Source organism: Dipteris shenzhenensis, chromosome 1, assembly GCF_047967505.1.
Source record: "Dipteris shenzhenensis isolate YYH24624 ecotype China chromosome 1, Dip_SZ_1.0, whole genome shotgun sequence".
Lineage (NCBI taxonomy): Eukaryota > Viridiplantae > Streptophyta > Polypodiopsida > Gleicheniales > Dipteridaceae > Dipteris > Dipteris shenzhenensis.
The window spans coordinates 24115711-24142386 of NC_141596.1; the positions used below are offsets into that span (position 1 = coordinate 24115711).

The following is a 26676-nucleotide window of genomic DNA, read 5'->3' on the forward strand; positions in this document are numbered from 1 at the left end:
CAACATTGGGCTTTTCTTGTGGCATGTTACTCGAATCCTAATGTTCATGATGCATGCATGACAATTTTTGATGTATTTGATGCCTAATTCTTTGATAGTGGTGCTAGCAAGCACATTACTTCTTGCAGGAAGTTATTCAGCCCACTTGAGCATGCATCTAAGGGGGGGACAATCACATGTGCCAATAATGCTTCATGTACAGTGAGAGGTGTTGGACAAGTTGCTCTTACTTCTGTTTCTGGTGGTCTTGTTACTCTAGAGAATGTGCTTTATGTTCCAGGCATTCGCAAGAACCTCATCTCTATTTCAGCCATAGCTACTTGTGGCTATCAGGTTCTCTTTGATCATTGATGGTGTTCAGTGTGAAGTCTATGATGCTACACATGCCCTTACCATGGTCTTGACTGGGACATTGACTAGAGGGCTGTATAGACTTGATGCCTATGACAGATGCTTGGATGATGCTGGACTTGAAGATGCAGATGCCTTTGTTGTTGATTCCTCTACCATGGCAGATATCCATTTGTGGCGGCTTTGGTGAAGCTTCATAAGGATGGTGTGGTTGTTGATCTTCCCAAAATGCATATGCCTTCAAAGCATGTTTGTGAACCTTGTTTGTTTGGTAAGATGCACCGTTTTGCATTTCCCAAGGATGGGAGAGTTGGTGCCTCATGCAAGCTTTATTTAGTTCATAGTGATGTTTGTGGACCCGTGCGGGTTGTAGCTCTTGGGGGATTCTATTATTTGTCACATTCATTGATGGCTTCACCAGGTATACTTGGATTTTCGCATTGAGATTTAAATATGAAGTTTTTGCATGCTTCAAGCATTTTATTGCCTTGGCTGAGAATGAGAGTGGGCTGAAAATTGGTCTCACGTGGCATTCATCATTAGTGCACGGTGCCTTACACTCTTCAACAGAATCTCGTGGCTAAGAGAAAGAATAGATCAGTGATGGAGATGGCCAGGTGTATGTTGAAAGGCAAGCACTTGCCTAACAAGTTGTGGCTTGATGCCGTTATGTGTGCTAATTACATTTTGAATAGATCTTCTGCAAAGGCATTGAAGACCATCACACCTTATGAGGCTTGGACAAGTCATAAGCCCCAGATTTCTCACATGAGGGCTTTTGGATGCTTGGCATATGACCATGTTCCTTCTCAGACACACACCAAGTTGGATGATAAAGTTATCAAATGCATTTTTTATTAGGCATAGCTGTATCGCCATAATTCATGGTAGTGACCAATGTATGACTAATAATTGGGTTAGGGGCACTTTTTCCTCTTTAGAGGTTTCCCCCCCTAACCACAGTTAGGACCCCTAACTACAGTTAGTAGAATAGCGTGCTTCCGAAGTGTTAGCAAGCTGCCATAGCTCATGTGCTCATATCTGGCATGCCATAACTCCACATTCTGCATGGTAGCAGTGGGAGTGCTCACTAAAAGTGCAAGATCGGATCTTTTCTCATAAATATCAGGCTGAAAAAGACCCTGATACAAATTGCCAGACAACATCAAAGCATAATCATTCTCTTTGTCTCGGACTGCACACTTAGCATCATTAAATATAACCTGAAATCCTCCTTGCGATTGAGAGAGGACACTAAAAGTAAATTCTTCTTTATACTTGGCACATAAAGAACATCAGTAATTCTGAAATCTGTGCCATCCGTGGAGGTGAGTATGATGTCACCCACTCCACACACTGAATAAGAAGAATTGTTTGCACATGTCACCTTTTTAGCGGGTGGTCATGCGGAGATGCAAAAAGACTCTTCCTTGAAGTGATGTGCTTGGAAGCACCACTACAAAATACCAAGTGTTTAGTGTCTCATTGACATTGAAAGAGCATGCATCCTTTGAAGGGTCATAGCTGCAAGTCAAGAAAGTATACGAGTCATCCTCAAGAGTGGCTGTAGTATCTAGACCAGCCACTAGAAAATCTGATATGCAAGACAAAAAGGCATAATCCTCTTCTACAAAGCCTCCATCATGTGCATTAGGAGCTGATGTATTTGAGACAGCCAAACCGGAATCCTTTTTCTTTTCCTTTGCTATTCGCTTCTTGCATCCACCAATGTAGTGAGCCAGCTTCTTGCAGTGACAAATGCCCTCTCTCTTTGGCTTCTCTGCATCACCTTTAGCCTTATGAGAGGGCTGTCCAGAATCAGCTTTATGCTGATGTGTGGGCTGATTTCCATGTTGCTTTTGCTGCCCTTTCCCTTTAGGAACTTGAAAGCATGGCATGCTCACCAGTCCGTGTGGCCATGTTCTTTCTTGTTTGCTCTTCTTGCAACAAGAGTTCTACCAACTCGTGAAAAGAGAGAGGATTGCTACCCCCCCTCAATGACAAATTCAGTGAGGTATGGAAACCGAGATAGGACTGCGGAAGAGAATTAAGAGTGGTGGTATTCATCTCTGAATCCGGAATAATCTCATGTATATTCAGCAACTGTTCCCTCAAATCCTGGAGTTTTGTGAGGTGAGCATTCATGGAATCTCCCTCATCCATGTGTGTATGAGATAGCGCTCTCTTTAGGAATGAGACTCTGGCATCATTTCTTGCTGCAAACATGCTCTCTAAAATATCCCAAGCTGCCCTCGATGTCTTGCGCATGACCGAATGTGAGGAATGATAAACCTCTTGATAGAAAGGGAAATAACTAAAAGAGCCTGTGCATCTCGTGAATCCCACCTTTTCTGTTATGCTGTGGGAGCCACCAAAGTAACATCTGTTGCTCCTACCACTTGTCTTGCACTTTGACCTCTAGCCTTGCCTCCATCTGTAGGAGTGACAGGTGTAGCCATAGTTTCTGGCCTTGTCTCATCTCCATTGACATAATCCTAGAGATGTCTGCCAACTAGAATGTTGCGCGCCATAAAGCTCCATAAGGAGTAGTTGGTGCCATCCTACTTATCCTCCTATGTGAGGACTCCAAAGACCTCATTGGGATTGTTCTGAGCCATATTTGCCAGACAACTAAAAAATGCAGCAAACTAGACAAGTGCAATCCCTTCCTGGGGTGTAAAATGCACAGTTGGAATCTGTAAAAAATCTGCCCAAAATGCCAATTGCTGTCACAGTCTATCAAAGGCTTGAAATGCACCAAAATGCTTTGCAAATGCCCAAAATCTGCAAAATATATCTGCAAAAAGTGGCAAATGTCTACAATGTGACTCAAACTGAGTCCAAAACTGCTTGCAAAGCTCCCAAATGATTTGTCCACTGCCAAATTGTATCCTTAATGCAAAAGCCCCAAATTCCTGCAAGAAATTGCAACTGAAAGAGGGCAAATCGACCAAAAGCCCCAAATTTTACAATTATCTACAAAAGCCCCATATTTTGTTTGCAAGATTGCAAGCAGAACCAAAAAGCCCCAAATTTCTGGAGCAGATTCTGCAACCTGACTGCAATGCCTGCAACAAATAAAATGCCCCAAATTCTCTGCAAAATCTAAGCCAGACAATGGCTATGTGCAAAGTGCACCTGCCAAAATCACCTACTAAGGAAAACCTGCAAGGAAAAGAAAACTTGGTCAAAGTACAAACTCCTACGAAAGTACTGAACTGACAGTACAGTAAATGTAAGGACAGTACATGCATATACGGCCTGTACGTCGAAATCCATACGAATGTATGGTGCAGGTGTGTGCGGACGCATGGCGAGTGGTTTTTGTACAGTTGTACGGACTGTACGGGCGAGCTTCTGTAGGAATGTATGGAGCTGGAGCTGGAGCCGTACGGGCTGTATGGCTGATGCTGTATGACGACTGTACGGACGGTGTACGGGCGTTCGATCGAACTGCATGAATGTACGGGCGATCTCTCATGTGTGGTACGGCTCTGATTGTGCAGCGTGTACGGAAATGTTGAGGCGTACAGAATGCTGGTACGGACGGTGCTGCATGGACGGGCTGTACGGGACAGTACGACAATTGAGTATAGGACTGTACGGCCAAAATGGTGATAGATTTCCATACAGTCGTACAGGCAACGAGGTATTGGCTGAAGCTTTGAGATGCCGGCGTGGAAGAGTGAGAGCAGATGTAGGAACAACCTATTCTGATACCAAATGTGAGAGTGGAGGAAGCAAGAAGCAAGAGTGTGAGAGCAAGAGCAAAAATGTAGGATTGCAATAGAAGAGATAAGGTGAGTACAAGTGAGGAGATGGTTTTGTCCAAGTGACAAAACCATACTAACCCACTAACTGTGGTTAGGGGGAAAAACCTCCTAATGAGGAAAAGTGCCCCTAACTCACTTATGGATTACATTGGCCACTGCCTAGAATATGCCAATAATTCTAACAAAACCTTACTCCGTTCGTTGTCTTGACTCCCCGTCTAATGCGTTGTGTGAACACCTTCCTAGGGGGCTGAATTGATGCCAAAGGCTGAGACTGGTCAGAGGGCCACTGGGGGTGAGTGTCAGGCTGTTCAGAGGGGGCTGAGGAGGAGCTGTAGGAGGCTGAAGGAGGGAGGGAACTGAATGAGGAAAGACGGCTTGGAGGCCCCCTATTTATAGGGCTTTTGGGGCTGGTTGGCTGGCCCCATAAAGGTAGCCCTAGGCCCCATAAATGGCAGCCCTAGGCCCCAAAAATGGTAGCACTAGGCCCCATCAAGGCAGCCCTAGGCCCCATAAATGGCAGCCTAGGGAGGGGTGCAGGGTAGCCTATAAAGGCAGCCCTTCCCCTGCCATTCTCGTCACTTGTTCTAGCCCTGAGGGGGCCCAGAAGGGCTCCTATCCTAGGCTGGACCTAAACCTATCCCTAAACCTAAGACGGAAACACTACCTATGGTTGTCGAGTGGGTAGTAGTGAACAAGGACTGATCTTCCGACTTGACTTAAGGCTGAGAGATTGACTTACGTAGCTTGTGCCTGACTGTCCCTGGACAAGGGCTCACAAAGGGGTCACAACATACGACAAAATCTTCTATTAGGGAACTATTACACACTTGTCGATGTAGCCAGTGTGTCACTTTGCACCCAAGTGCGGGGGTGCATGTGACATTCCCTCCTTAACTTGGCGGTAGGTTCATTGCTTCCAAGTAGTCTGCCAATATCTTGGGAAACTCTTGGAAAAAAATTTCGTCTAACAACACTGCTTAACGGGTACCTTGATCATGGAACTTGGTGTAAAGCTCCCGGATCCTGTGTCCTGACCCATGCTGGAATTTATGAAGAAGGATCTGTTGTGGCTGCAAAACTTCGGCTTCATCAAGAACTTCAGGTTGTTGCTCGTTGAAAATCTCTGAAAGAGGAGGTCCAAAATATGGCTTCAACCAAGTTACATGAAACACATTGTGCATAGTCCAACTGTCTGGAAGGCGTAACTTCATTGAGACATCGTTGATCTTTTGAATAATAGGGAATGGTCTGAAGCTCCTGAAGGACAGCTTAGGGCATCGCTTGCCGACCTGCTTTAATCTTTGCTTGATAATGCGTAAATACACCCTTTGTTCCTCTTTATACTTGACATTTCGTCTTGATTTGTTAGCCTGGCGCGCATACGATGCTTGAGCTTTGGCGATGCGGCTTTTCACGGACTTCGTAATCTCTGCCATTGATTCGGTGGTTTTGTTGGCTTCAAGAGATGGAGACACCCTTTGGGTGAGGAGTGATGTAAACTGCCGTCTAAATGCCGCTTCATAAGGTGTGCTACCAATACTCGAAGACTAGGTATCGTTCAGAATGGCCTGCACAAGTGGAAGAAACTGCTTTGACTTTCCCTGAGCATCATGACAATATGCTTTCAAAATATCAAACGCCATACCATTATATTTTTCTGTCTCGCTGTTCGATTGCGAATGGAAAGCGTTGGACATCTGTAGCTTAGTATCAAAATTATCAAATAAGCCTCGCCAAAAGTTAGACGTAAACTTGGAGCCCCTGTCGGATGTGATGGTCTTTGGCAACCCTCCAATGGGATACCAATACTTGATAATTAAACGAGCTACATCTTTAGCGCTGGCCGTTTGTTTGTAAGGAATAAGCATACAATATTTACTAAAGCGATAAACAATAGTAAGACATTGAGTATTACGCATACCTGCAGATGCTAGAAGTGGTCCCATGAAATCCATACCTATGTCTTGAAAAGGACCGTCGGGGATTGGCAATGGCATAAGGAAGCCTGCCGCTTTCTTGTGGGAAGATTTGACCTTTTGGCATATCTGATAGCCGTATACGTCCTTTCACATCTTTGGCCAATAAAAATAGTACTCTAACTTCTCCAAAGTCCCGTTGATACCTCCGTGACCACCGGTAAGGGTGTCATGGGCATCATGAAGAAGCAACCGCCGTTTATCTTTGAGTACACATAATCTTTTCTTATAGAAAAGCCAACTGTTCTCTAATGAGTAATGGCGTGGAGCAAGCGTCTTGGCTAACTGGAACTGCATGCCAAACTCTGTTGACTCCGTCTACTGTGTCTTCATGCTATCAAGATTCTTTCCTTAGATTTCGAGCACGGTGGTCTGCTCAATAGTCTGGATGGAACCTTTCCGATTGAGAGTGTCTGCAACTACAACGGGGTTGGTTTTGCCAGGAACGAACTTGATCATTCCCCAAACTGCTAGAATATCTAGCTCCACCGTTGTTGCCGATCGCTCCATTGCGCACTAGGCATTGTTTGAAGCCACTTAAGGGCTTGGTGATCTGTCTTAACTGTGAAAGTCCGTCCATATAGGAAAGGCTTCCAATGTTTTAATGCTTGGATGACACCGAGGAGCTCTCTATCATAAACTGAATAGTTCTTTTCGGCATCGTTAAGCTTTCTGTTGTAATATGCCACGGGCCTATCTTCTTGCTGTAAAACTGACCCGATGGCGACATTGCTAGGGTCTGTGATTACTAGAAATGGATCCTCCTAAGGGGCGATCTTCATAACTGGTGTTGTCGTGGCCAGCCATTGCAATTCATGGAAGGTCTGCAAAGCTGTGCCTGTGACTTGAACTTTTTGTGTGCGTGTCTTTACCCCCTTGAGTAAATCTATAAGAGGGGTTGCATGTGTCGAGAAACCATCCATGTGTGAGCTGCTTGACACAAACTCACAAAGGATCGGATTTCGTGAGCCATCGTGGGGCCAGCCAAACTTGTGATATCTTGAATCTTCTCTGGGTCCAATCGAATCCCTTGAGCACTAATGATGTAGTCCAAACATGATTGCAACCGTACGCGTACGGTCAGTTTTTCCGTACGGATTCTGTACGGCCGTACGTACGGATTTCCGTACGTGGCTTTTTTTGGGGTTAAAAAATCGGGATGCGTACCTTATATTGTTGCTGGGCTGCGATGTTCGAAATTCGAATCCGGATTCCGTACGAAAATATTGCAAGTTGCGAAGGCTTCCGTAGTACGTAGTACGTACTGTTCACGAATCACCGTCGACCGACGCTCTCAGCTCTGCTTGCAGCCTGCAGGCTGGCCGTTGCACACCGACCATTGCTGCCTCAAGAGCCTATTTAGGCTGACGTTTGCTTCTATTTAGGCAGGCTGCAGCCCTTTGCCCTCTTCTAAGCTTCTTCTGCACCTTGCTCAGTGCTGCCCTCTTCTTCAGTCCCGACTCCCGAGTCCCCTCAGCCCTTCACTCTTCTAAGTTCTAAGTTCTTCAGTTTGCCCTCTTCTTCAGCACCTTGCTGCCCTCTATTTAGACAGCCCTTTGCCCTCTTATACTTGCTTTGGAGGTGAGTGGTCACCGTACAGTTGCAGCCCGCAGCTTGCCTCTACGCTCTACCTGCTCCAAGTGTCAAGGTAAATGCAATGGCTGCTTTTTTTTCCTGTTTTGCAGCAAGTGCTCTCTCTTTAGTTGATGCCATCTAACAGGGCAGCCTGCAAGGACTTCAAGCCCTCTTTGGAAATTGTTCCTTTGCCCAATGCCCATTGCCTTATAATTTATATGCCCTCTTTTGCAAATTTGCAGCTTGCAGATCTTACAAATGGGAAGACAAAAAGGACCAGAATGGGAATTTGTAGAGGCCTTGAAGCCTTTGGGGAAGGGCCAATTCACTTGTAAATGTAAATATTGCCCTCATTCATGGGATGGAGGACCGACCTGTATAAGGGCACATTTTCTTGGGATCACAGGCTTGGGGGTTGACAAGTGTACTGCTCCTCCTGAAAATGTGAAAGATACTTGTCGAAGATTGCAGGCAAAGGTGCCCCTAAAAACTGCTGCAAAACAGCTTGTTGAAGATGTGGCTGATTTGGGAGATGCCTCAGTGAGTGGTACTGCAAGTGGAAATGCATCTGGCAGTGCATATGAGCCAAAGCAAAAGAAGTTGAAGACGTCAAAGGGAACCTTGGAAAAGGCATGGGAGTCACAAGCAGGGAAGGATGCATACATTGCTCTCCGTCGTTTTTTCTTTGCAGAGGATATTCCTCATTGGAAGGTGAGGAGCCCTTATTTTTTGGAGATGGTTCGTGCCATTGGCCAAGTTGGGCCTACCTTCAAGCCTCCATCCTACAATGTTTTGCGCACAACGGAGCTAACTAATGAAGTAGTATGCATAGATCAAGAGATGCTACAGTTTCGGGATAAGTGGAAAAAATATGGCTGCACCATAACTTGTGATGGTTGGTCTGACACTCGACGCCGGCCTATAATCAATATTATGGTCTCATGCATATATGGTTCAGCCTTCTTGAAGTCCGTGGACACAAGTGGGCAGTATAAGTCAGGGGAGTACATCTTTGGGATACTGAAAGATGCCATTCTTGATGTTGGGGCTGAAAATGTGGTGCAGGTGTGTATGGACAATGCATCTAACTGTGTGCGGGCAGGAGAATTGGTGGAGGAAGAGTGGCCTCACATTTTCTATACTAGATGCACATGCCATTGCCTTGACCTCTTGTTTGAGGACATTGGAAAGCTTCCATGGGTAAAGCCAGTGTTGGTACATGCTAACATGATTGTGACATTTGTTACCCGGAAACACACCGTGTTAGCAATGTATAGAAAATTCAGCAAGAAGGAATTGGTGAAGCCAGCACAAACACGGTTTGCTTACATGTTTATCATGTTAGCAAACTTGTTGGATGAGAGGGTATACAATGGATTGCGTCGCATGGTTGTCAGTGATGAGTATTGCAAGAAGAAGGTGTCACGCACTGTGAAAGCACAACAGGTGTCTTCTATTATATTGGGTGCTTCATTTTGGCAAGATGCAAGACTCATTGTGAAGCTTTGTGCACCTATTTTGAAGATCCTTCGCCTGGCTGATAGGGAAGGGGCTACCATGGGACTTGTATATGAACTCACTGATCGGATGGTCGAGAAGATGGCAACTATTGATGGGATTGAATCCTCAAAGCTGGCTGATGTTAGAGCCTTATGTGTTGACAGGTGGAATATGTTGCATTCTCCATTGCATGCGGCAGCGTTTGTTCTCCATCCTATTTGGAGAAGAGAGAAAAATCCAGATAGTGACAAGGAGGTGCACGATGGGTGGATGGATGCCATAGAGCGGTACACCAAGTATGATGTTGACAGCCAAGGCACCTTATGTGATGAGTTGGATATTTACAAATCCATGTCAGGCACATTTGCTCGTGCGATTGCAAAGGATGAAAAGAGAATGCACCAAGGGGTGAAATGGTGGGAGACATTTGGGGCTCACACACCAAATTTACAGCGGTTAGCTCTTCGAGTGCTCTCGCAAGGCACATGTGCTTCTCCTTGTGGGAGGAATTGGAGCACATTCTCTCTTATCCATACTAAAAGAAGGAATAGGCTGCTTCCAAAGAATACCGAGAAATTAGTATACATCCATACTAATTTGCGTCTCATTTCCAAAATCAAGGAAAGGGGATTTGAGAAGATAGAAGTGACCCTAGAAATGATCAACAAGGAGAAGGATGATGATAGGCTGCTAGCGAGGCAAGCAGATACAGAGGGAGAAGACATTGCAGCCCCTATTGTTACACTTACAGGAACGATGGATGCTGCTGCAGCTTCAAGCAGCTCTAGTCTTTTGGAGTTCCATGGCGAGGCAGATGAGGATGATAGTGATGAGGAGGAGGAGGAGGATGAGGAGGGTGCAGGCATTGATGCAGATGATGATGAGGATGAGGATGAGCAAGAGGATGAGAATGAAGATGCAGCTTGAGGCTGTGGCACACTGGCAGCCTTTTCTTTATGATGTTTTTCCTTTCATGTTTTGGTGTAGTTACTAATACGGTGTACCTACTTCCTTTGAAGTTTGATGGTGATGTTTTGGACCTTTTGAAATTTGGTGTAGTATTGATTATTGATCTATGATCTATGATTCCATCTATGATGTATCAAAATCTAGAATCCAGATGACTACGGTCTCTGGAGGCTGGAGTCTTTCATGAATGAAGAATCGCGATTCACGACTCATGACTCATGACTCATGATTGACGACTTTAAAATTAATACAATTATACAAGTTTCAAGTTTCAGTTTAATACCTCTGTGTCAATTTAATGTGTACAATGATCAATGATCAATCTATATTTTTCTGAAATTTTTTGGATAAAACTAGGGTCACGTATGTTTCAGCCCCAAGGGCTGAACCATACTCCAATCATACTTCCGTACTCGTATGACGTATGCGTATGGTAACGTATGGAAAAAACTATGAGTCCAAATACTGAATTTCCAGCAAGCCGAATTCACTTTTCTTTGTGTTGAGGTATACGGGGTTATCACGTAATAACTGTAGGGTACATCGCACATTCTTAATATGTTGCTCGGCTGTAGCGAAAAAGATAAGGATATCATCGAGAAAGATGAACATGCACTTCCCAATATACTCTGCAAACACCTGTGACATTATCTTGTTGAATGTTAGTGGTGCATTCTTCAAATTAAAGGGCATGACGACGAACTCGTAATGAGCTCGCTCTGTTCGGAAAGTTGTCTTTGGGATGTCAGCTTCAAAAAATCCGGATTTGATGGTAGCCACTCTTGAGGTCAATCTTTGAGAAAATTTTTGCACCATTGAGTTGTTTTAAGATGTACTCGATGCGGGGCATAGGAAACTTGTTGCTTACTATAAGCTTGTTGAGTTCTTTGTAGTCGACACATAGTCGTGCGGACTTATCCTTCTTTGCCACAAATAGAATGAGTGCATCAAAAGGCGAAGAAGTGTTGGACTCTCTTTGGATTATCCTTATGGGAGAATAGTTAGCTTCTCTAAGGTCCATGGCATAGTTCAATGAAACGTTTCAGAACGTCGAAACGTGAAACGTTTTGAAACGTTTCAAAACGTTTCAAAATAATAGGTGAAGTTTCAAAAAACCAAATTGTATTTTTTGGGTCCAAAAAATATAAATTTTATGCATGCATACATTTGGTATGCCAAAACTGTGCAAAACTAGCTAAAAACATAGAAAAAGAGTCAAGACTTGACAGAAAGCCTATAATGGCCAATGGTAGAATAGATTATAGACTCCAGAATCCAGATTAGAAAACTCAATCAAGCCTTCAACTTTATCAACAAGCCTATAATGGCCAATGCTAGAAATTAGAATAGAGTGTAGATTACAAAGCTCAATTAAGCCTTTAAATTTTAGAAATTAGATTTCAGTTGAGTAGATACTAGAATCTAGATAGGTCGCAAAAAATCAGATTTCAGATTACAATTTACAAGCTCAAGAGTCAAGCCTTAAACTTTATCATATTTCAGTTTTCACAAGTTCAGGAATCACAACCATGGAGTCTGGACATAAATCAAGTTCTCAGTTTCACTCTTGTAAATAGTCTGCTAGTCTATAGACTAGAACCTAGATTACATAACTCAAGAGTCAAGAGTGAAGGCATCAACTTTAAATTTCAAACAAAACTAAAGTTCAAACTCTACTGAAATCTGAAAGAAAGTAGCAAGTTAATCAGCAAGAATCAAGATCTGTAGGTGCTTGGGCTGCGGGCATCTTCTCCCTGGCCCTCAGCCCCCTCCTCCTCCTCCTCCCCATCATCACTATCAGAATCTGCAGAAGTGGATGAATCCTCTTCTGATGATGAGGAGGTCTCCTGTTCTTCTGGAGCGGCTGCTATTAAAGTTGGTTCTGTTCTCCCTGCTCGTCTGCCTGCCTGAGATCGTGTGGCACGTGCCAACGATGCCCGCTCCTCAGCAATGAATGCATATGCATCATCATCCTCATGCATAGGATGAAGCATTTCATCCTCAGGGACTTGCACACGTATCTTATCAGGATCCACCTCCTGTGGACCTTCAATGGTCTTCATTCGTCGAATAAGTCGTAGATTGGCATGGACATATACAAGCCTACCATACACCAAATGAATTAACAGTAAATACATGTAGGTTGTAGCATAACTATAATTCAAATGCTAATAATGAGCTGTGTGCTGAGTGCATATATGATATAAAAGAAAATAGATATGCTGAGGCCGGAGTGCTCACACACAAAATTATGAATTACCTGTCAAGTTGTCCAGTGCCTAGTCTATTCCTTTTTTTAGTGTGTATAAGTGAGAACACACTCCAATTCCTTTCACAGGCGCTAGATGAGCAATCTTGTGAAAGGACTCGGAGGGCAATGCGCTTCAACTCCGGCGTGCCCCGACCATACTTCTCCCACCAGGTAACAGGCCTCAACTGACCATCACGGAGACATGCACGAGCTGATCCAAACTCCCCAAAGGAGTTCCTAAATGAGAGGAGTTGGTCCTCCAAAGCATCTTGCAATATTGCATCTTGATATGCACGTTCAAGGAAACCTGTCCACCCTGCAGTCAACTCAGCATCATCCGATTGGGCCTCCCTCCTCCATAGAGGATGCAAAATGTGTGCTACTGCATGAATAGGCCTATGGAACCATGTCCATCTTTTTTCCCACAAGGCCATAATCTCTTGCTCTCTGTAGGGTGCAAATGAAATATATTTAGGTTGCTGCAAACCTAGAATCTAGATTCTAGATTCTAAATACAAATGTAACATCATACATGCAATTCCTTAAAGCTGCAAATAAGAAAATTAATTGCAGCCAACAGTGAATTGAAAGCCAAGATTCCTGATTTGCATTTACCTTGTTGCATCAAGCCATGTGCACCCTTTCAATGCCTCTCCAACCTTCTCCAGGAACTCATACACGAGTCCAATTGTGCATCCTTCTCTATCAACAAGTCGAAGGGTACTGAAAAGGGGCTGCACAATCCCCACAATCTCCTCAGCTGCATGCCAAAAATCACCATCAAACACAATGTCCTCAAAGGCACGTGCCTTTGGTTTGCTGGACTTATCCCAGCTCAACCATTCCTCACTGACTACCATGCGCCTTAAGTTAGGCTTCACCTTTACCAAGCGTGACAAGACTATAAAGAGATAGGCAAAGCGGGTCTTTGAGGGCTTCAGAATCTCATGGGAGCTATGTTGCCGAAAAATTGCAAGGGCTCTATGCTTCCTCGTCAAGAAAGTCACCATGCTCCGTGCCTTGTCAACCACCGAGGAAATCCAAGGAAGCTTCCCTATGTCCTCTATAAGAAGATCCAAACTGTGGGCAGCACAGGGAGTCCAAAAGATATGCGGATAGTCACTCTCAAGTAGCGCACCCATGCGCTGACAGTTACTTGCATTATCTGTAACCACCTGTACTACATTCTGAGGCCCCACATCCTCTACTGCCTTCTTAATGTGGCTGTAAATGTACTCACCTGTATGAGATTCATTTGATGCATCTATGGATCTCAAAAACATAGTACCCACGCAAGATGATACAAGAATGTTAATGAGCGGGCGCCTCCTGGTATCTGACCACCCATCACACAAAATGGAGCACCCGTATCTAGCCCATGATGCCTTAATAGGCTGCAGCTCCTTCTCAACTTGCAAGACCTCTGCTTTCAGCTCCCGAGTGCGTAAAGTCTCTGAAGATGGAGCCCTAAATGAAGGGCCAGCCTCAGCCACTGCCTGAACGAACTCCTGAAAAGCTGGAGTACGAGCAAGGTTAAAGGAAAGGTCACACTCATAAAAGAGCTTGCGAGTTGCCCGACGAGCAGATGCAAGCAAAGTTGTGACCCAACTAGCTCGTAAAGTCCCTGGCCTGGGTGGTAACCTGGTTGAATTTGGAAACCTTGGAGGCTTCACAACTCGCACTGATGCCCGTCTAGTGGAAGCACTACCAATAGAAAAAGAAGCCCCTTGTGTAGGTGGTGAAAGTGGAGGAGGGGGTCCAGATGTCACAGATAGAACAGGACTCCTGGGAGGAGATCCAGGACGTACTAGTGTTGATGAGGCCTCAACTCGTGCCCTCTTTGACGGGCCACTTGGTGTGCCTCCCAAGGAAAGAATTACATCATCTGGAACTTCTCCTACACATGGATTCACACCCTTTCCAGTGATACCAAGAAGATGTGCCCTTACACGAGGTGCACTACCACAAAATGAGCCACCACAATGCTTACACTTCCATTGTTTCGAACCCGAAGCACCATACTGTTGCTCCACATGCACTTGCTCCCAAACAATGTCCTTTGCTCGCCCCATCTCTAAGCTATACTACCTGCAAGACAACCATAGATCCCTTTGATTATTTGTTGCTTCAAGCTTGCAAGACAAATTACAATAAATTTTGTATTGTGAATCGTGAATGTTACAAAATTTATTGTAATTTGTCTTGCAATAAATTACAATTATTTCGTGCAAGACCAACCAACTGCTTCCAATGCTCATTGCTCACAGCATCTAGCTAATAGCTAGCTAGCTGGCAATTAGTAGCATCATGCATGCAGCATGCAGCTTGCCACGCTCCAACGCAATGGACAAAAGGGGCTACATAGTACAGGCTTCTATCGTGAATCGTGATTCGTCATGCATGTAAGCAGCCAGCTGCCAGCTAATGTACCTGCGTCACGCGTCCACGATGCACTTGGGCCTCCTGGGACCTGTTCGTCGTTCAAACTTCAAAGGCGTTGGAGTAGACTGTAGAATGTGAATATCGAATCTCGATTGCTGCCTTGAGCCTTGCGTAGGGGCCAAGGCGCTTGGAGCTAGCAGCTACCTAGCGGCGCAGCCTGCGGGTGTCCTGTCGTGACTCGTGACTCGTCAAAAAGCCCCTAGCCTGCAGGTGTCGTGATTGTCGTCCAAAAGCCCCTTGCGCCGCGTCGCCGCCGTACGGGAGACGTACAAGAGATTTGCCCTTGCAAACTCTTATGTAAGCTTACCCTAGCCACGTTTCATTGAACATGAAACGTTTCGAAACGTGCTGCACGTTTCGAAACGTTTCAAATTCAATGAAACGCGTTTCATTGTGACTATGAGCGCAATAAGCTGAAATCAAAACATACGACTTGCTTTACTATATGAACAAAGAATAAACAACCGACTCAGCTCATGAATTTTACACAAAAGCCTTTTATTGCAATAAACTCAGACTCGCTATCTACTAAGGCTCATCCCGACCGGGCTTTTTGCCAATACAAAGGACTCTGCTATCAACCCTAATGAGCAGCTGCTCAGACGCACACAAACTCAGAGAGCCTCGAAGGCTCAGACAAAAGGAAGGACTTCATGCTTCTCGTGTCGTCTTTGTAGGTACGCTACTGCCGCCTCAACGCTTCTCTGCATGCCGCCTCACGTACAACCTCCTAGTTGCTTTGCCACACGTTGCCCATGCATTGGGCCACCCACATGAGCCAATCAATCAACACCACCTCAGATAGTCTCCCTTCACGTGCTCATTCATGTCGACCTCAACATGAGGTAAATAACCTTTAACCATGGACCATAGTCACAATGAAACGCGTTTCATTGAATTTGAAACGTTTCGAAATGTGCAGCACGTTTCGAAACGTTTCATGTTCAATGAAACGTGGCTAGGGTAAGCTTACATAAGAGTTTGCAAGGGCAAATCTCTTGTACGTCTCCCGTACGGCGGCGACGCGGCGCAAGGGGCTTTTGGACGACAATCACGACACCTGCAGGCTAGGGGCTTTTTGACGAGTCACGAGTCACGACAGGACACCCGCAGGCTGCGCCGCTAGGTAGCTGCTAGCTCCAAGCGCCTTGGCCCCTACGCAAGGCTCAAGGCAGCAATCGAGATTCGATATTCACATTCTACAGTCTACTCCAACGCCTTTGAAGTTTGAACGACGAACAGGTCCCAGGAGGCCCAAGTGCATCGTGGACGCGTGACGCAGGTACATTAGCTGGCAGCTGGCTGCTTACATGCATGACGAATCACGATTCACGATAGAAGCCTGTACTATGTAGCCCCTTTTGTCCATTGCGTTGGAGCGTGGCAAGCTGCATGCTGCATGCATGATGCTACTAATTGCCAGCTAGCTAGCTATTAGCTAGATGCTGTGAGCAATGAGCATTGGAAGCAGTTGGTTGGTCTTGCACGAAATAATTGTAATTTATTGCAAGACAAATTACAATAAATTTTGTAACATTCACGATTCACAATACAAAATTTATTGTAATTTGTCTTGCAAGCTTGAAGCAACAAATAATCAAAGGGATCTATGGTTGTCTTGCAGGTAGTATAGCTTAGAGATGGGGCGAGCAAAGGACATTGTTTGGGAGCAAGTGCATGTGGAGCAACAGTATGGTGCTTCGGGTTCGAAACAATGGAAGTGTAAGCATTGTGGTGGCTCATTTTGTGGTAGTGCACCTCGTGTAAGGGCACATCTTCTTGGTATCACTGGAAAGGGTGTGAATCCATGTGTAGGAGAAGTTCCAGATGATGTAATTCTTTCCTTGGGAGGCACACCAAGTGGCCCGTCAAAGAGGGCACGAGTTGAGGCCTCATCAACACTAGTACGTCCTGGATCTCCTCCCAGGAGTCCTGTTCTATCTGTGACATCTGGACCCCCTCCTCCACTTTCACCACCTACACAAGGGGCTTCTTTTTCTATTGGTAGTGCTTCCACTAGACGGGCATCAGTGCGAGTTGTGAAGCCTCCAAGGTTTCCAAATTCAACCAGGTTACCACCCAGGCCAGGGACTTTACGAGCTAGTTGGGTCACAACTTTGCTTGCATCTGCTCGTCGGGCAACTCGCAAGCTCTTTTATGAGTGTGACCTTTCCTTTAACCTTGCTCGTACTCCAGCTTTTCAGGAGTTCGTTCAGGCAGTGGCTGAGGCTGGCCCTTCATTTAGGGCTCCATCTTCAGAGACTTTACGCACTCGGGAGCTGAAAGCAGAGGTCTTGCAAGTTGAGAAGGAGCTGCAGCCTATTAAGGCATCATGGGCTAGATACGGGTGCTCCATTTTGTGTGATGGGTGGTCAGATACCAGGAGGCGCCCGCTCATTAACATTCTTGTATCATCTTGCGTGGGTACTATGTTTTTGAGATCCATAGATGCATCAAATGAATCTCATACAGGTGAGTACATTTACAGCCACATTAAGAAGGCAGTAGAGGATGTGGGGCCTCAGAATGTAGTACAGGTGGTTACAGATAATGCAAGTAACTGTCAGCGCATGGGTGCGCTACTTGAGAGTGACTATCCGCATATCTTTTGGACTCCCTGTGCTGCCCACAGTTTGGATCTTCTTATAGAGGACATAGGGAAGCTTCCTTGGATTTCCTCGGTGGTTGACAAGGCACGGAGCATGGTGACTTTCTTGACGAGGAAGCATAGAGCCCTTGCAATTTTTCGGCAACATAGCTCCCATGAGATTCTGAAGCCCTCAAAGACCCGCTTTGCCTATCTCTTTATAGTCTTGTCACGCTTGGTAAAGGTGAAGCCTAACTTAAGGCGCATGGTAGTCAGTGAGGAATGGTTGAGCTGGGATAAGTCCAGCAAACCAAAGGCACGTGCCTTTGAGGACATTGTGTTTGATGGTGATTTTTGGCATGCAGCTGAGGAGATTGTGGGGATTGTGCAGCCCCTTTTCAGTACCCTTCGACTTGTTGATAGAGAAGGATGCACAATTGGACTCGTGTATGAGTTCCTGGAGAAGGTTGGAGAGGCATTGAAAGGGTGCACATGGCTTGATGCAACAAGGTAAATGCAAATCAGGAATCTTGGCTTTCAATTCACTGTTGGCTGCAATTAATTTTCTTATTTGCAGCTTTAAGGAATTGCATGTATGATGTTACATTTGTATTTAGAATCTAGAATCTAGATTCTAGGTTTGCAGCAACCTAAATATATTTCATTTGCACCCTACAGAGAGCAAGAGATTATGGCCTTGTGGGAAAAAAGATGGACATGGTTCCATAGGCCTATTCATGCAGTAGCACACATTTTGCATCCTCTATGGAGGAGGGAGGACCAATCGGATGATGCTGAGTTGACTGCAGGGTGGACAGGTTTCCTTGAACGTGCATATCAAGATGCAATATTGCAAGATGCTTTGGAGGACCAACTCCTCTCATTTAGGAACTCCTTTGGGGAGTTTGGATCAGCTCGTGCATGTCTCCGTGATGGTCAGTTGAGGCCTGTTACCTGGTGGGAGAAGTATGGTCGGGGCACGCCGGAGTTGAAGCGCATTGCCCTCCGAGTCCTTTCACAAGATTGCTCATCTAGCGCCTGTGAAAGGAATTGGAGTGTGTTCTCACTTATACACACTAAAAAAAGGAATAGACTAGGCACTGGACAACTTGACAGGTAATTCATAATTTTGTGTGTGAGCACTCCGGCCTCAGCATATCTATTTTCTTTTATATCATATATGCACTCAGCACACAGCTCATTATTAGCATTTGAATTATAGTTATGCTACAACCTACATGTATTTACTGTTAATTCATTTGGTGTATGGTAGGCTTGTATATGTCCATGCCAATCTACGACTTATTCGACGAATGAAGACCATTGAAGGTCCACAGGAGGTGGATCCTGATAAGATACGTGTGCAAGTCCCTGAGGATGAAATGCTTCATCCTATGCATGAGGATGATGATGCATATGCATTCATTGCTGAGGAGCGGGCATCGTTGGCACGTGCCACACGATCTCAGGCAGGCAGACGAGCAGGGAGAACAGAACCAACTTTAATAGCAGCCGCTCCAGAAGAACAGGAGACCTCCTCATCATCAGAAGAGGATTCATCCACTTCTGCAGATTCTGATAGTGATGATGGGGAGGAGGAGGAGGAGGGGGCTGAGGGCCAGGGAGAAGATGCCCGCAGCCCAAGCACCTACAGATCTTGATTCTTGCTGATTAACTTGCTACTTTCTTTCAGATTTCAGTAGAGTTTGAACTTTAGTTTTGTTTGAAATTTAAAGTTGATGCCTTCACTCTTGACTCTTGAGTTATGTAATCTAGGTTCTAGTCTATAGACTAGCAGACTATTTACAAGAGTGAAACTGAGAACTTGATTTATGTCCAGACTCCATGGTTGTGATTCCTGAACTTGTGAAAACTGAAATATGATAAAGTTTAAGGCTTGACTCTTGAGCTTGTAAATTGTAATCTGAAATCTGATTTTTTGCGACCTATCTAGATTCTAGTATCTACTCAACTGAAATCTAATTTCTAAAATTTAAAGGCTTAATTGAGCTTTGTAATCTACACTCTATTCTAATTTCTAGCATTGGCCATTATAGGCTTGTTGATAAAGTTGAAGGCTTGATTGAGTTTTCTAATCTGGATTCTGGAGTCTATAATCTATTCTACCATTGGCCATTATAGGCTTTCTGTCAAGTCTTGACTCTTTTTCTATGTTTTTAGCTAGTTTTGCACAGTTTTGGCATACCAAATGTATGCATGCATAAAATTTATATTTTTTGGACCCAAAAAATACAATTTGGTTTTTTGAAACTTCACCTATTATTTTGAAACGTTTTGAAACGTTTCAAAACGTTTCACGTTTCGACGTTCTGAAACGTTTCATTGAACTATGATTGCGCTATCACCATACTTGCCTATTGCATTGCATGCAATCAATAATTCATTCCATAGCTTGTAAAAGCCATCAAGAAGAAGGTCTAATAAACCTTGCATGTAGTAATTGAGACAATTGCTGCTCCCCCTCCATCATAGTTGCAATGAAACACGTTTTTTCTTTTTTGAAACGTTTTCAAACGTTGCCAAACGTTTGGAAATAAAAAACACATTTTTTTGGCAGTGGTTTTTGAAGGTCAAATTTTTGCCCTATTTTTCATCAAAACAATCAAAGGAGCTGTCGCCATCGCGCTTTGTTGGAAAACGCCTTCTTGGACTCACTTCTGAGTGTATGAACATATAAGATTGCTGAAGTGTTCTCCTCTATGCTCCTCACTGTTTTGGGTGCCATTAGTGCCTGTAATCATGCATTTTAGGTCCCAGGAATGTGTACGTATAGTAAAACAGGCGCTTGGGCAAAATTTTGCTACGAAACATGTTTGGAAAATTTTCCAAACGTCTGCAAACGTGTTTCCAAACGTCTGGCAACTATGCCCTCCATAGACTTAGAAAGTCGATACGGGAACTTACTTGGAGGTGTCGAGTCCGGAAGTAGATTAATGTGATGGTCTTTCGGTCGGTTGGGAGGAAGCTGGGGTGGCAGATCATCTCGGAGCATGATGTCTTGGAACTCTTGGAGTAGATCCACCATTGCTTGTCCCATCGGAGGAGCAGCTTGAACTGCAGTGATTTGGCATTGGACGTAGACAAGTGCACACATGGCGTCCTTGCAAGTGGCGCGACTTGCTTGAACATGCGAGATTAATGGAATCCCTAGTATGCTCCGATGGTCGCGTATCACGGCGGGCTCAGGTAAACCTTCCACAATAGTGAAGGTGTCCTGCTGCCAATCACGCGTGGGTACATGCTCACGGAACCATTGAATCCCGAGGATCATGTTGCACCCCATCAAAGGAGTCGAAATAAAATCCCGCGTAAACATGGCCTTCTGAACTAAAATAGGGAAATGGATGGCCTTATGCGTGATGTGTGTGCGCAAGCCGGCCATGAACCCGTCCACTGCAAGCTCGTGAGGCACCAAGGTGCACCCCACTGTCTTGGCAAGTTGAGGGGGGATGGCATCTTTTGAACTTCCCATATCGAAAAGGACAATAAATTGATGCCCGTTAGCTGCTCGAATGAGCGCCTTTTTTTGATATGAGAAATCGCCCTCCTTCTTACCTTGAAAGACCACGGGGGGAATGGTGTTCAAAGCAAGGAAGACGGCATTCGTAAGCTGAGGATGGAGGTGTTAGAAACTCACTGTGCCTACTTGTGAGCCCCCGATTTGAGGAGACAAGGGGCAGTGAGAGGTAGGAGGGCTGGGGAGAGAGAGAGACTCAGGCCGGCATCATAGGCAACCAGCACACGGGCTGGTTGTAGTCTGCAACAGCAGGAATAAAGGGGCTCTAGGCCTCACATAGAGGCACCAGGAGCAGCATTGACTGGCCGCCCAGGGCGCCCTTAAATAAGGGCCTGTGGCTGGCCAAGTCGGCCCAACCAGGGCCACCGACCAAGGCCAACCCTGGTCGGTTTTCTAGGGCCCATGTGGTCGGCCACCAGACAGGGTACCGACCCTGCTGGTCGGTCAACTCAAGGGGCTTGGGCAGTGCCTATAAAAGGCCTACTCCTCCATTCATTCCAGCATCCAGTGCAAGACTGGAGAGATGCACTTATATCAATATACATGCGCACACGCGCACCCCCCCCACACACACGTGTGTACCGCACGCACGTTCGTGTGTGTGTGTACACACACATAGGGTTGCGAGGGTGCCCTAGTGGAGCTTGGGGGACACACACACACACATGTTCTTGATGAACTCATGTTCGCGTACTGGAAACTCGCAACATGGACTTTGCATGTCCATTATCGCACATTTCAATCAATTCTAGTCGCCTACATCCAGTTTTATTCGCCTTTGATGATGTTTGCCAAGCACTTAGATCTGGAGCAGTTGGTGAGAGAGAGAGTCCACCAATATTCTCTAGCACTTTGCTGTGTTTTGTACTGCTCCCTTGGAGCTATTTTTCTGCCCACCATCTGGTGGATGAATATACTCTCTTTCTCTCTCCGTCCATATTTATTTCTGAGAGAGTGTTTGTTGCATCTGTGATCATCTATCTGAGTTGAGTGTGTGTAAGAGTTGGAGAGATCTTGGGTGGAGGTTTGAGTGATTCATTCCTCCTTCCTCCTTCTCCAGTCATCTTCCTTCTTCATTTATTCCCAATTTTGGTGAAGCTGGAAAGCTCAATGGGATGAATTATCCAATCTGGAAAGTCAAGATCCGAAGCCATTTGTTGGCACGGAAGCTGTGGAAGATAGTGATTGGGACCGAGGAGAAGCTGGAGGACATTGTGGACAAAAGAGGTGAAGTTTTATTCGAAGCAGATGCGGATGAACTCAGTGCATCAAAGACTGTTGGTCTCCCGTGGACATTAATAGACTCTCTCTCTCTCTCTCTCTCTCTCTCTCTCTCTCAGAAGCTCTTTGATGAGCATGTGAGAGGAGAGAAGTACCAGCGGTGTGAAGGTATTTTGCAGCACTTGGCTTTAGATATTGAGGAGCACTTGGCTGCACGCATGAGCAGTTGTTTGTTACTTTAAGCTCGCGTATTGGTGGAGATGATAGTATGATCTTTTGGTGTTGTATGTTTCCAGATCTAGCCTTCTCCTTTAGTGCTAGCCTGCGTCATGGCTGAGTTTTCCCTTCACCTCCGGAGTGTCGACAGAAACTCAGTACGAAGACTTTGTATAAATGGATGCTCAAGTATGTGTGGGTGTGTGGATTTTGTATATGTGAGAGCATACTTTTATACTATGGTCTACACCCACTGTTGGGCGCTGATGACGTCAGTGGGGATGTCATAGTAGCTAGTCCCTACTATGCGTGATGGAGTTTATGGTTTTCAATCTTATGAGTGACTCTTGTGAGATTGAAACTGCACTATGTTGTGTTTTTAGAGGATGAGTTTGGGAATGTTCCTAGATTCATCTAGGTATATTGTATGTTTCCAAATTTGATCGATTCTCTTTCATTGCATTGTGCACTTGTGGGTTGATAGATTGGAGTGAGTAGTGTGAGAGCTTCCCACCTAGTTTTTGCCGCTAGGGTTAGCTTGTCACATAATCAGGTTAAAAATAATGCTTGGTGAAGGGGACAATTTGTCTCGAAGGATGAACTAGTCCAGCTTGAACGGTTGACCTTTCATCTTCTATTAAAATTAAAATTGTTTGTGTGATTAAAGTGTATGTGGTCTTTGAAACTATATTGGTAGGTTGTGGTTATATGGAGGTGCACCTATCAGGTGCTTGTAGTGGGACCGAGGAGAGTGGGAGTGGATAGATCATGGGCACCGAGAGAGGGGGATTCCCTTCTTTTGTTTCATGGTTGGTAATGCCAGGAGATTTCAGTTGAGCAGTAGGGGTTGGATTCCCTCAAGAGCCCCCCACTGGGACAGCTTCTTTATCACCGTAGATTTGTGTAGGAATTTCTGGAGGAGGCTTTGGAAATCCCTCAGAAATAGAAAGATCACTCTTTTCTTTTGGCTTTCTATTCATGGAGGGATTGCAGTGAACTTGTGGAGATCACGATTTAGGGCTGATCCCACTTGCCCTCACTGTCATTCTGTAGAGGAGTCAGTGCGACATTGCCTTTGGGACTGCAGTCAGGCTAGGACTGTTTGGAAAGGGGTTGCTCGGATACTCAGCATTTTTCATACTTCCCCTTTCTTCATGACTTGGGGCTTGGTCGCATGGTTATTACTTACTGGGCCCCAGGTGTTTTATGAGGGTGAGCCTTCTTCTTGGGCACTCTCGGTCCGCCGACAGGTGATAGAGCCCTGCTCTCTTCATGATGTACCACTTACTCCCTTCAGAGCTTCTCATGCTTCAGTGGACACCTCTTGGGAGATTTTGGCTAGCATTTCCTCTTGGCACATTTGGAGAGCCAGATGTACAGAGGCCTTGGATGGCACCCAGATACACCCATCAGAGGTGTTCACGGGTATTGGACTGACACGGTTTACACTTTGATAGCCATATGGGCTAGCATGCAGGGCCCTTCATGGGCAGCCTCTTTTAGGAGGACTGTATATCTTCGAGTTTGGAGGGGTTCTCCCTTTTTCTCAGAGGTTTCTACTAGATTGAGATGGCACTATCAGCCCCAATCCTTTCTTTTGGCTCTTGAGCTTTTCATGCATTGCATGGTGTATCCCATATGGAGCTTGCTCTAACAGTTTTCTTTAATACTTAATAGAAGTCTCTTTTTGCAAAAAAAAAAAGAAAGAAACTGTATTGGTTATGGATTTCCTAGTTTCAGTTTGTCGTTTTTAAAGGATGTTGCGTCTTGAGCTAATTCTAATTTGCTTGTATCTAACAGTTTTGGCCCTTGGTGATGCATTCAACTTGACATGATGAATAGTTAACCCTTGAGGCTAAGGACTGATTTGGTAGGCGTCTAAGGGAAAGTTTGGGTTACTTTTATTAGTTAAGCTAAATATAGCTATAGGTGCTGTGGGACTTTACTCTTCTTGCAAGAAGATTGTGGTATGCAAAGATGGTGTCTTCTAGAAGATTGAATTTGGCTGTTTGAGAGCGTCCCTTGTATACTTAAGTGAGATTGATGATGTGTGAGGTGGATTAAGGAGTGGAGTCAGTGTAGAGACGAGTGAGGCATTGGGTAGCTCTAGCAAGAAGATTGTGGTGTGGATAGATCTTGTCTTCTAAAAGATTGAATTTCAGCCTGAGACAATTGGTCAAGAGGCCTTCTTGGTAACTAGATCAGTGAGACTGGGATTGGTGAGAACAAGACGGAAAAAGACATGGAATGAGTGATCAACAGCATTCCCAATTATTGCTCTAGCGGCAATTGGGAATGTGAGAGACTGCAATTTTCCATACGAAAACTTGGAGGAGGAAGTCTAGGTGCAGCAGACACATGGATTTTTCTTCTTGGATTAGAAAGAGAGAGACATCCTTCACAAGACTATGTATGGGCTGAACAGGCCTGGAGAGCTTGCTACTAGAACTACTTCACAGTCCCACTTGTAATTTGTTGGATGCGAGCCTACATCTTGCACAAGACGGAAACAAGATTTGATGGCCATCTTTGTGTATGTAGATGACTTGATCATCACCATGATCACATTAGGGTGATTCACTAGAATGGAGGCACAAGGGCCTTACAACCCTGCCTTAGGCGTTCAACCACCATCCCCTCCAATTATTGCCAGGGCCACCCTTCAAACATTGGTATTTTCCCAGCCGGGTTTTGGCAATTGGGATACTTACCTCTTTGTGGGGTCGATATGTGCAGATCTGGGGCAATTATCAGCCTTCATGTTAGTGCACATAGGTTCGTTTTGATTTGAAGGGAAGACCCTTTGTCTATTTGAATGAAGAAACTCACTATCTTAATGTGAACATATATTTAAGCATGGGGAGCTGCAACTGGCTTTCAGATTTCAGAGCATGCAACATGGTTATGATTTGAAGTTTTTGAGTGAGACTCTTGTTTGAAATCTGATGACCACAGCACATTTGTTTTTGTTGTGATGATAAAGTTGCGAAAACCTGATGCTTTCATCAGATTTATCATTGAAAATCATTAACTCCAGGCTACAAGGAGGTACGTGATATTTTTCAAATATTGATTTCTTTAACATAATAATGACAGTGGGCCTTTATTTTCAGATTAAAGTCTCTCTCTCGCTGGAAGGAGGACGGACACCTGAAGGTATCAGATTTTTTAAATGTGGAGAAGGCAGAAGCTGTGGAATTCGGCCAGACAGGTGAAGGAGACTCTCCTCAAACAAGCTTAAGCACCCATAGCAAATACCAGGACGATGATAATGAGGCTTCCTCTAAAGATATGGACTCAGAGAAGCTTTGTCAGCAGCACATGCAAAAGCTTAAGGAACTTGTGTCACAGCATCATGGGGTTCTTGAAGATGACTGGAAAGTGGCCGTCAAGAAGCGGATGAGTTCTGGGAAAGCTTATGATGTTACATTCTATTCTCCAGATGGGCAAAAGTTTCGGTCTAGGCTGGAGGTTGCCAGATATTTGGGCCTTCTAGAGCAGAAGAGGGGAGACACGAATTCTAGAGAGTGGTCCTCTCCTGTTCCTCGATCAAGGAAAAGAAAGGAGTTGGCAAGGAGCCAAAAACAGGCTTATTTGTCAGAGGAGGATGACCAAAGTGATGATGAATCTCTCGACCTTGCAAAATGCAGAAATAGTGAGACACCTCGGGATTCTGAATTTCCAGATCCTTCTACTGATGTGGAGATTCAGGTGATCCTTCCTTGTCATAGCTTGCATAAAGTCTTGTATCTGATACTGAGCAGTTGGGACTTATCCCTGCTTTGTATGCTTGAAATGGTAGAACTCGGTGTGTGTGTGTCTGTGTGTGTATTCACGAAAAAAGAAAAGAAAAGTGTGTGTCTGTGTGTGTGAGGATATACATATGTTTACATATGTTGTTGCATGTTTTACGTATCTAATACTGTACATTCCTGCTTTTGTGTTTTTGTACGTGTAGAGCTATGTGTGTGTGTGTGACATATGTTTTACATATACAGATGTTCACACATGTCCACATATCCACATACACAATGTCTATATGTATACAGTATATATATGTATGTATATACGTGTGTGTGTGAGAGAGAGAGAGAGAGAGAGAGAGAGAGAGAGAGAGAGAGAATAAAAGTAAAAGAGAGGGTAGTCCATGTCCTTTGTCTTAAAATGAGTTCTAATGGATTCTAATGGGTCTCAAATATTCAAAAATTCAGTATCTTCATGACCACGATTCTATTTGATGTGCAATTTTTTAAATCAGCGTGCCCTCTAATCAT

The 26676-nt window shown here is 44.7% G+C and overlaps 4 protein-coding genes across 4 annotated transcripts in view; 3 read left to right on the forward strand and 1 right to left on the reverse strand.

Moving 5' to 3' along the window:
* Nucleotides 1-26676, forward strand: part of MBD9 (methyl-CPG-binding domain 9) — a 68450-nt gene that overhangs the window by 8136 nt on the left and 33638 nt on the right. Inside the window, exon 2 of the mRNA XM_087373458.1 lies at nt 25516-26113. Within this exon, the coding sequence (XP_087229584.1) occupies nt 25516-26113 (598 nt within the window). The remainder of the gene's footprint in view (nt 1-25515; nt 26114-26676) is intronic.
* LOC147905575 (uncharacterized) lies at nt 7937-10316 on the forward strand. The gene has a single exon (XM_087373469.1). The coding sequence runs from the start codon at nt 7937-7939 to the stop codon at nt 10103-10105; it is 2169 nt and encodes a 722-aa protein (XP_087229595.1). The 3' UTR covers nt 10106-10316.
* Nucleotides 11863-14470, reverse strand: LOC147905576 (uncharacterized). The gene is made up of 3 exons (XM_087378458.1): nt 13014-14470; nt 12408-12845; nt 11863-12250 (listed from the first exon to the last, which is right to left on the reverse strand). The coding sequence occupies exons 1-3, from the start codon at nt 14468-14470 to the stop codon at nt 11863-11865; spliced, it is 2283 nt and encodes a 760-aa protein (XP_087234584.1).
* Nucleotides 16481-19088, forward strand: LOC147905577 (uncharacterized). Its single transcript, XM_087378470.1, has 3 exons — nt 16481-17937; nt 18106-18543; nt 18701-19088. The coding sequence occupies exons 1-3, from the start codon at nt 16481-16483 to the stop codon at nt 19086-19088; spliced, it is 2283 nt and encodes a 760-aa protein (XP_087234596.1).

Coding starts and splice junctions, on each gene's coding strand:
- LOC147905576 (XM_087378458.1), bottom strand. CDS start 14,470: ATGGGGCGAGCAAAGGACATTGTTTGGGAGCAAGTGCATGTGGAGCAA. Junction 12,846..13,013: donor ACATGGCTTGATGCAACAAG/GTAAATGCAAAT, acceptor TGCACCCTACAG/AGAGCAAGAGATTATGGCCT. Junction 12,251..12,407: donor GGCACTGGACAACTTGACAG/GTAATTCATAAT, acceptor GGTGTATGGTAG/GCTTGTATATGTCCATGCCA.
- LOC147905575 (XM_087373469.1), top strand. CDS start 7,937: ATGGGAAGACAAAAAGGACCAGAATGGGAATTTGTAGAGGCCTTGAAG.
- LOC147905577 (XM_087378470.1), top strand. CDS start 16,481: ATGGGGCGAGCAAAGGACATTGTTTGGGAGCAAGTGCATGTGGAGCAA. Junction 17,938..18,105: donor ACATGGCTTGATGCAACAAG/GTAAATGCAAAT, acceptor TGCACCCTACAG/AGAGCAAGAGATTATGGCCT. Junction 18,544..18,700: donor GGCACTGGACAACTTGACAG/GTAATTCATAAT, acceptor GGTGTATGGTAG/GCTTGTATATGTCCATGCCA.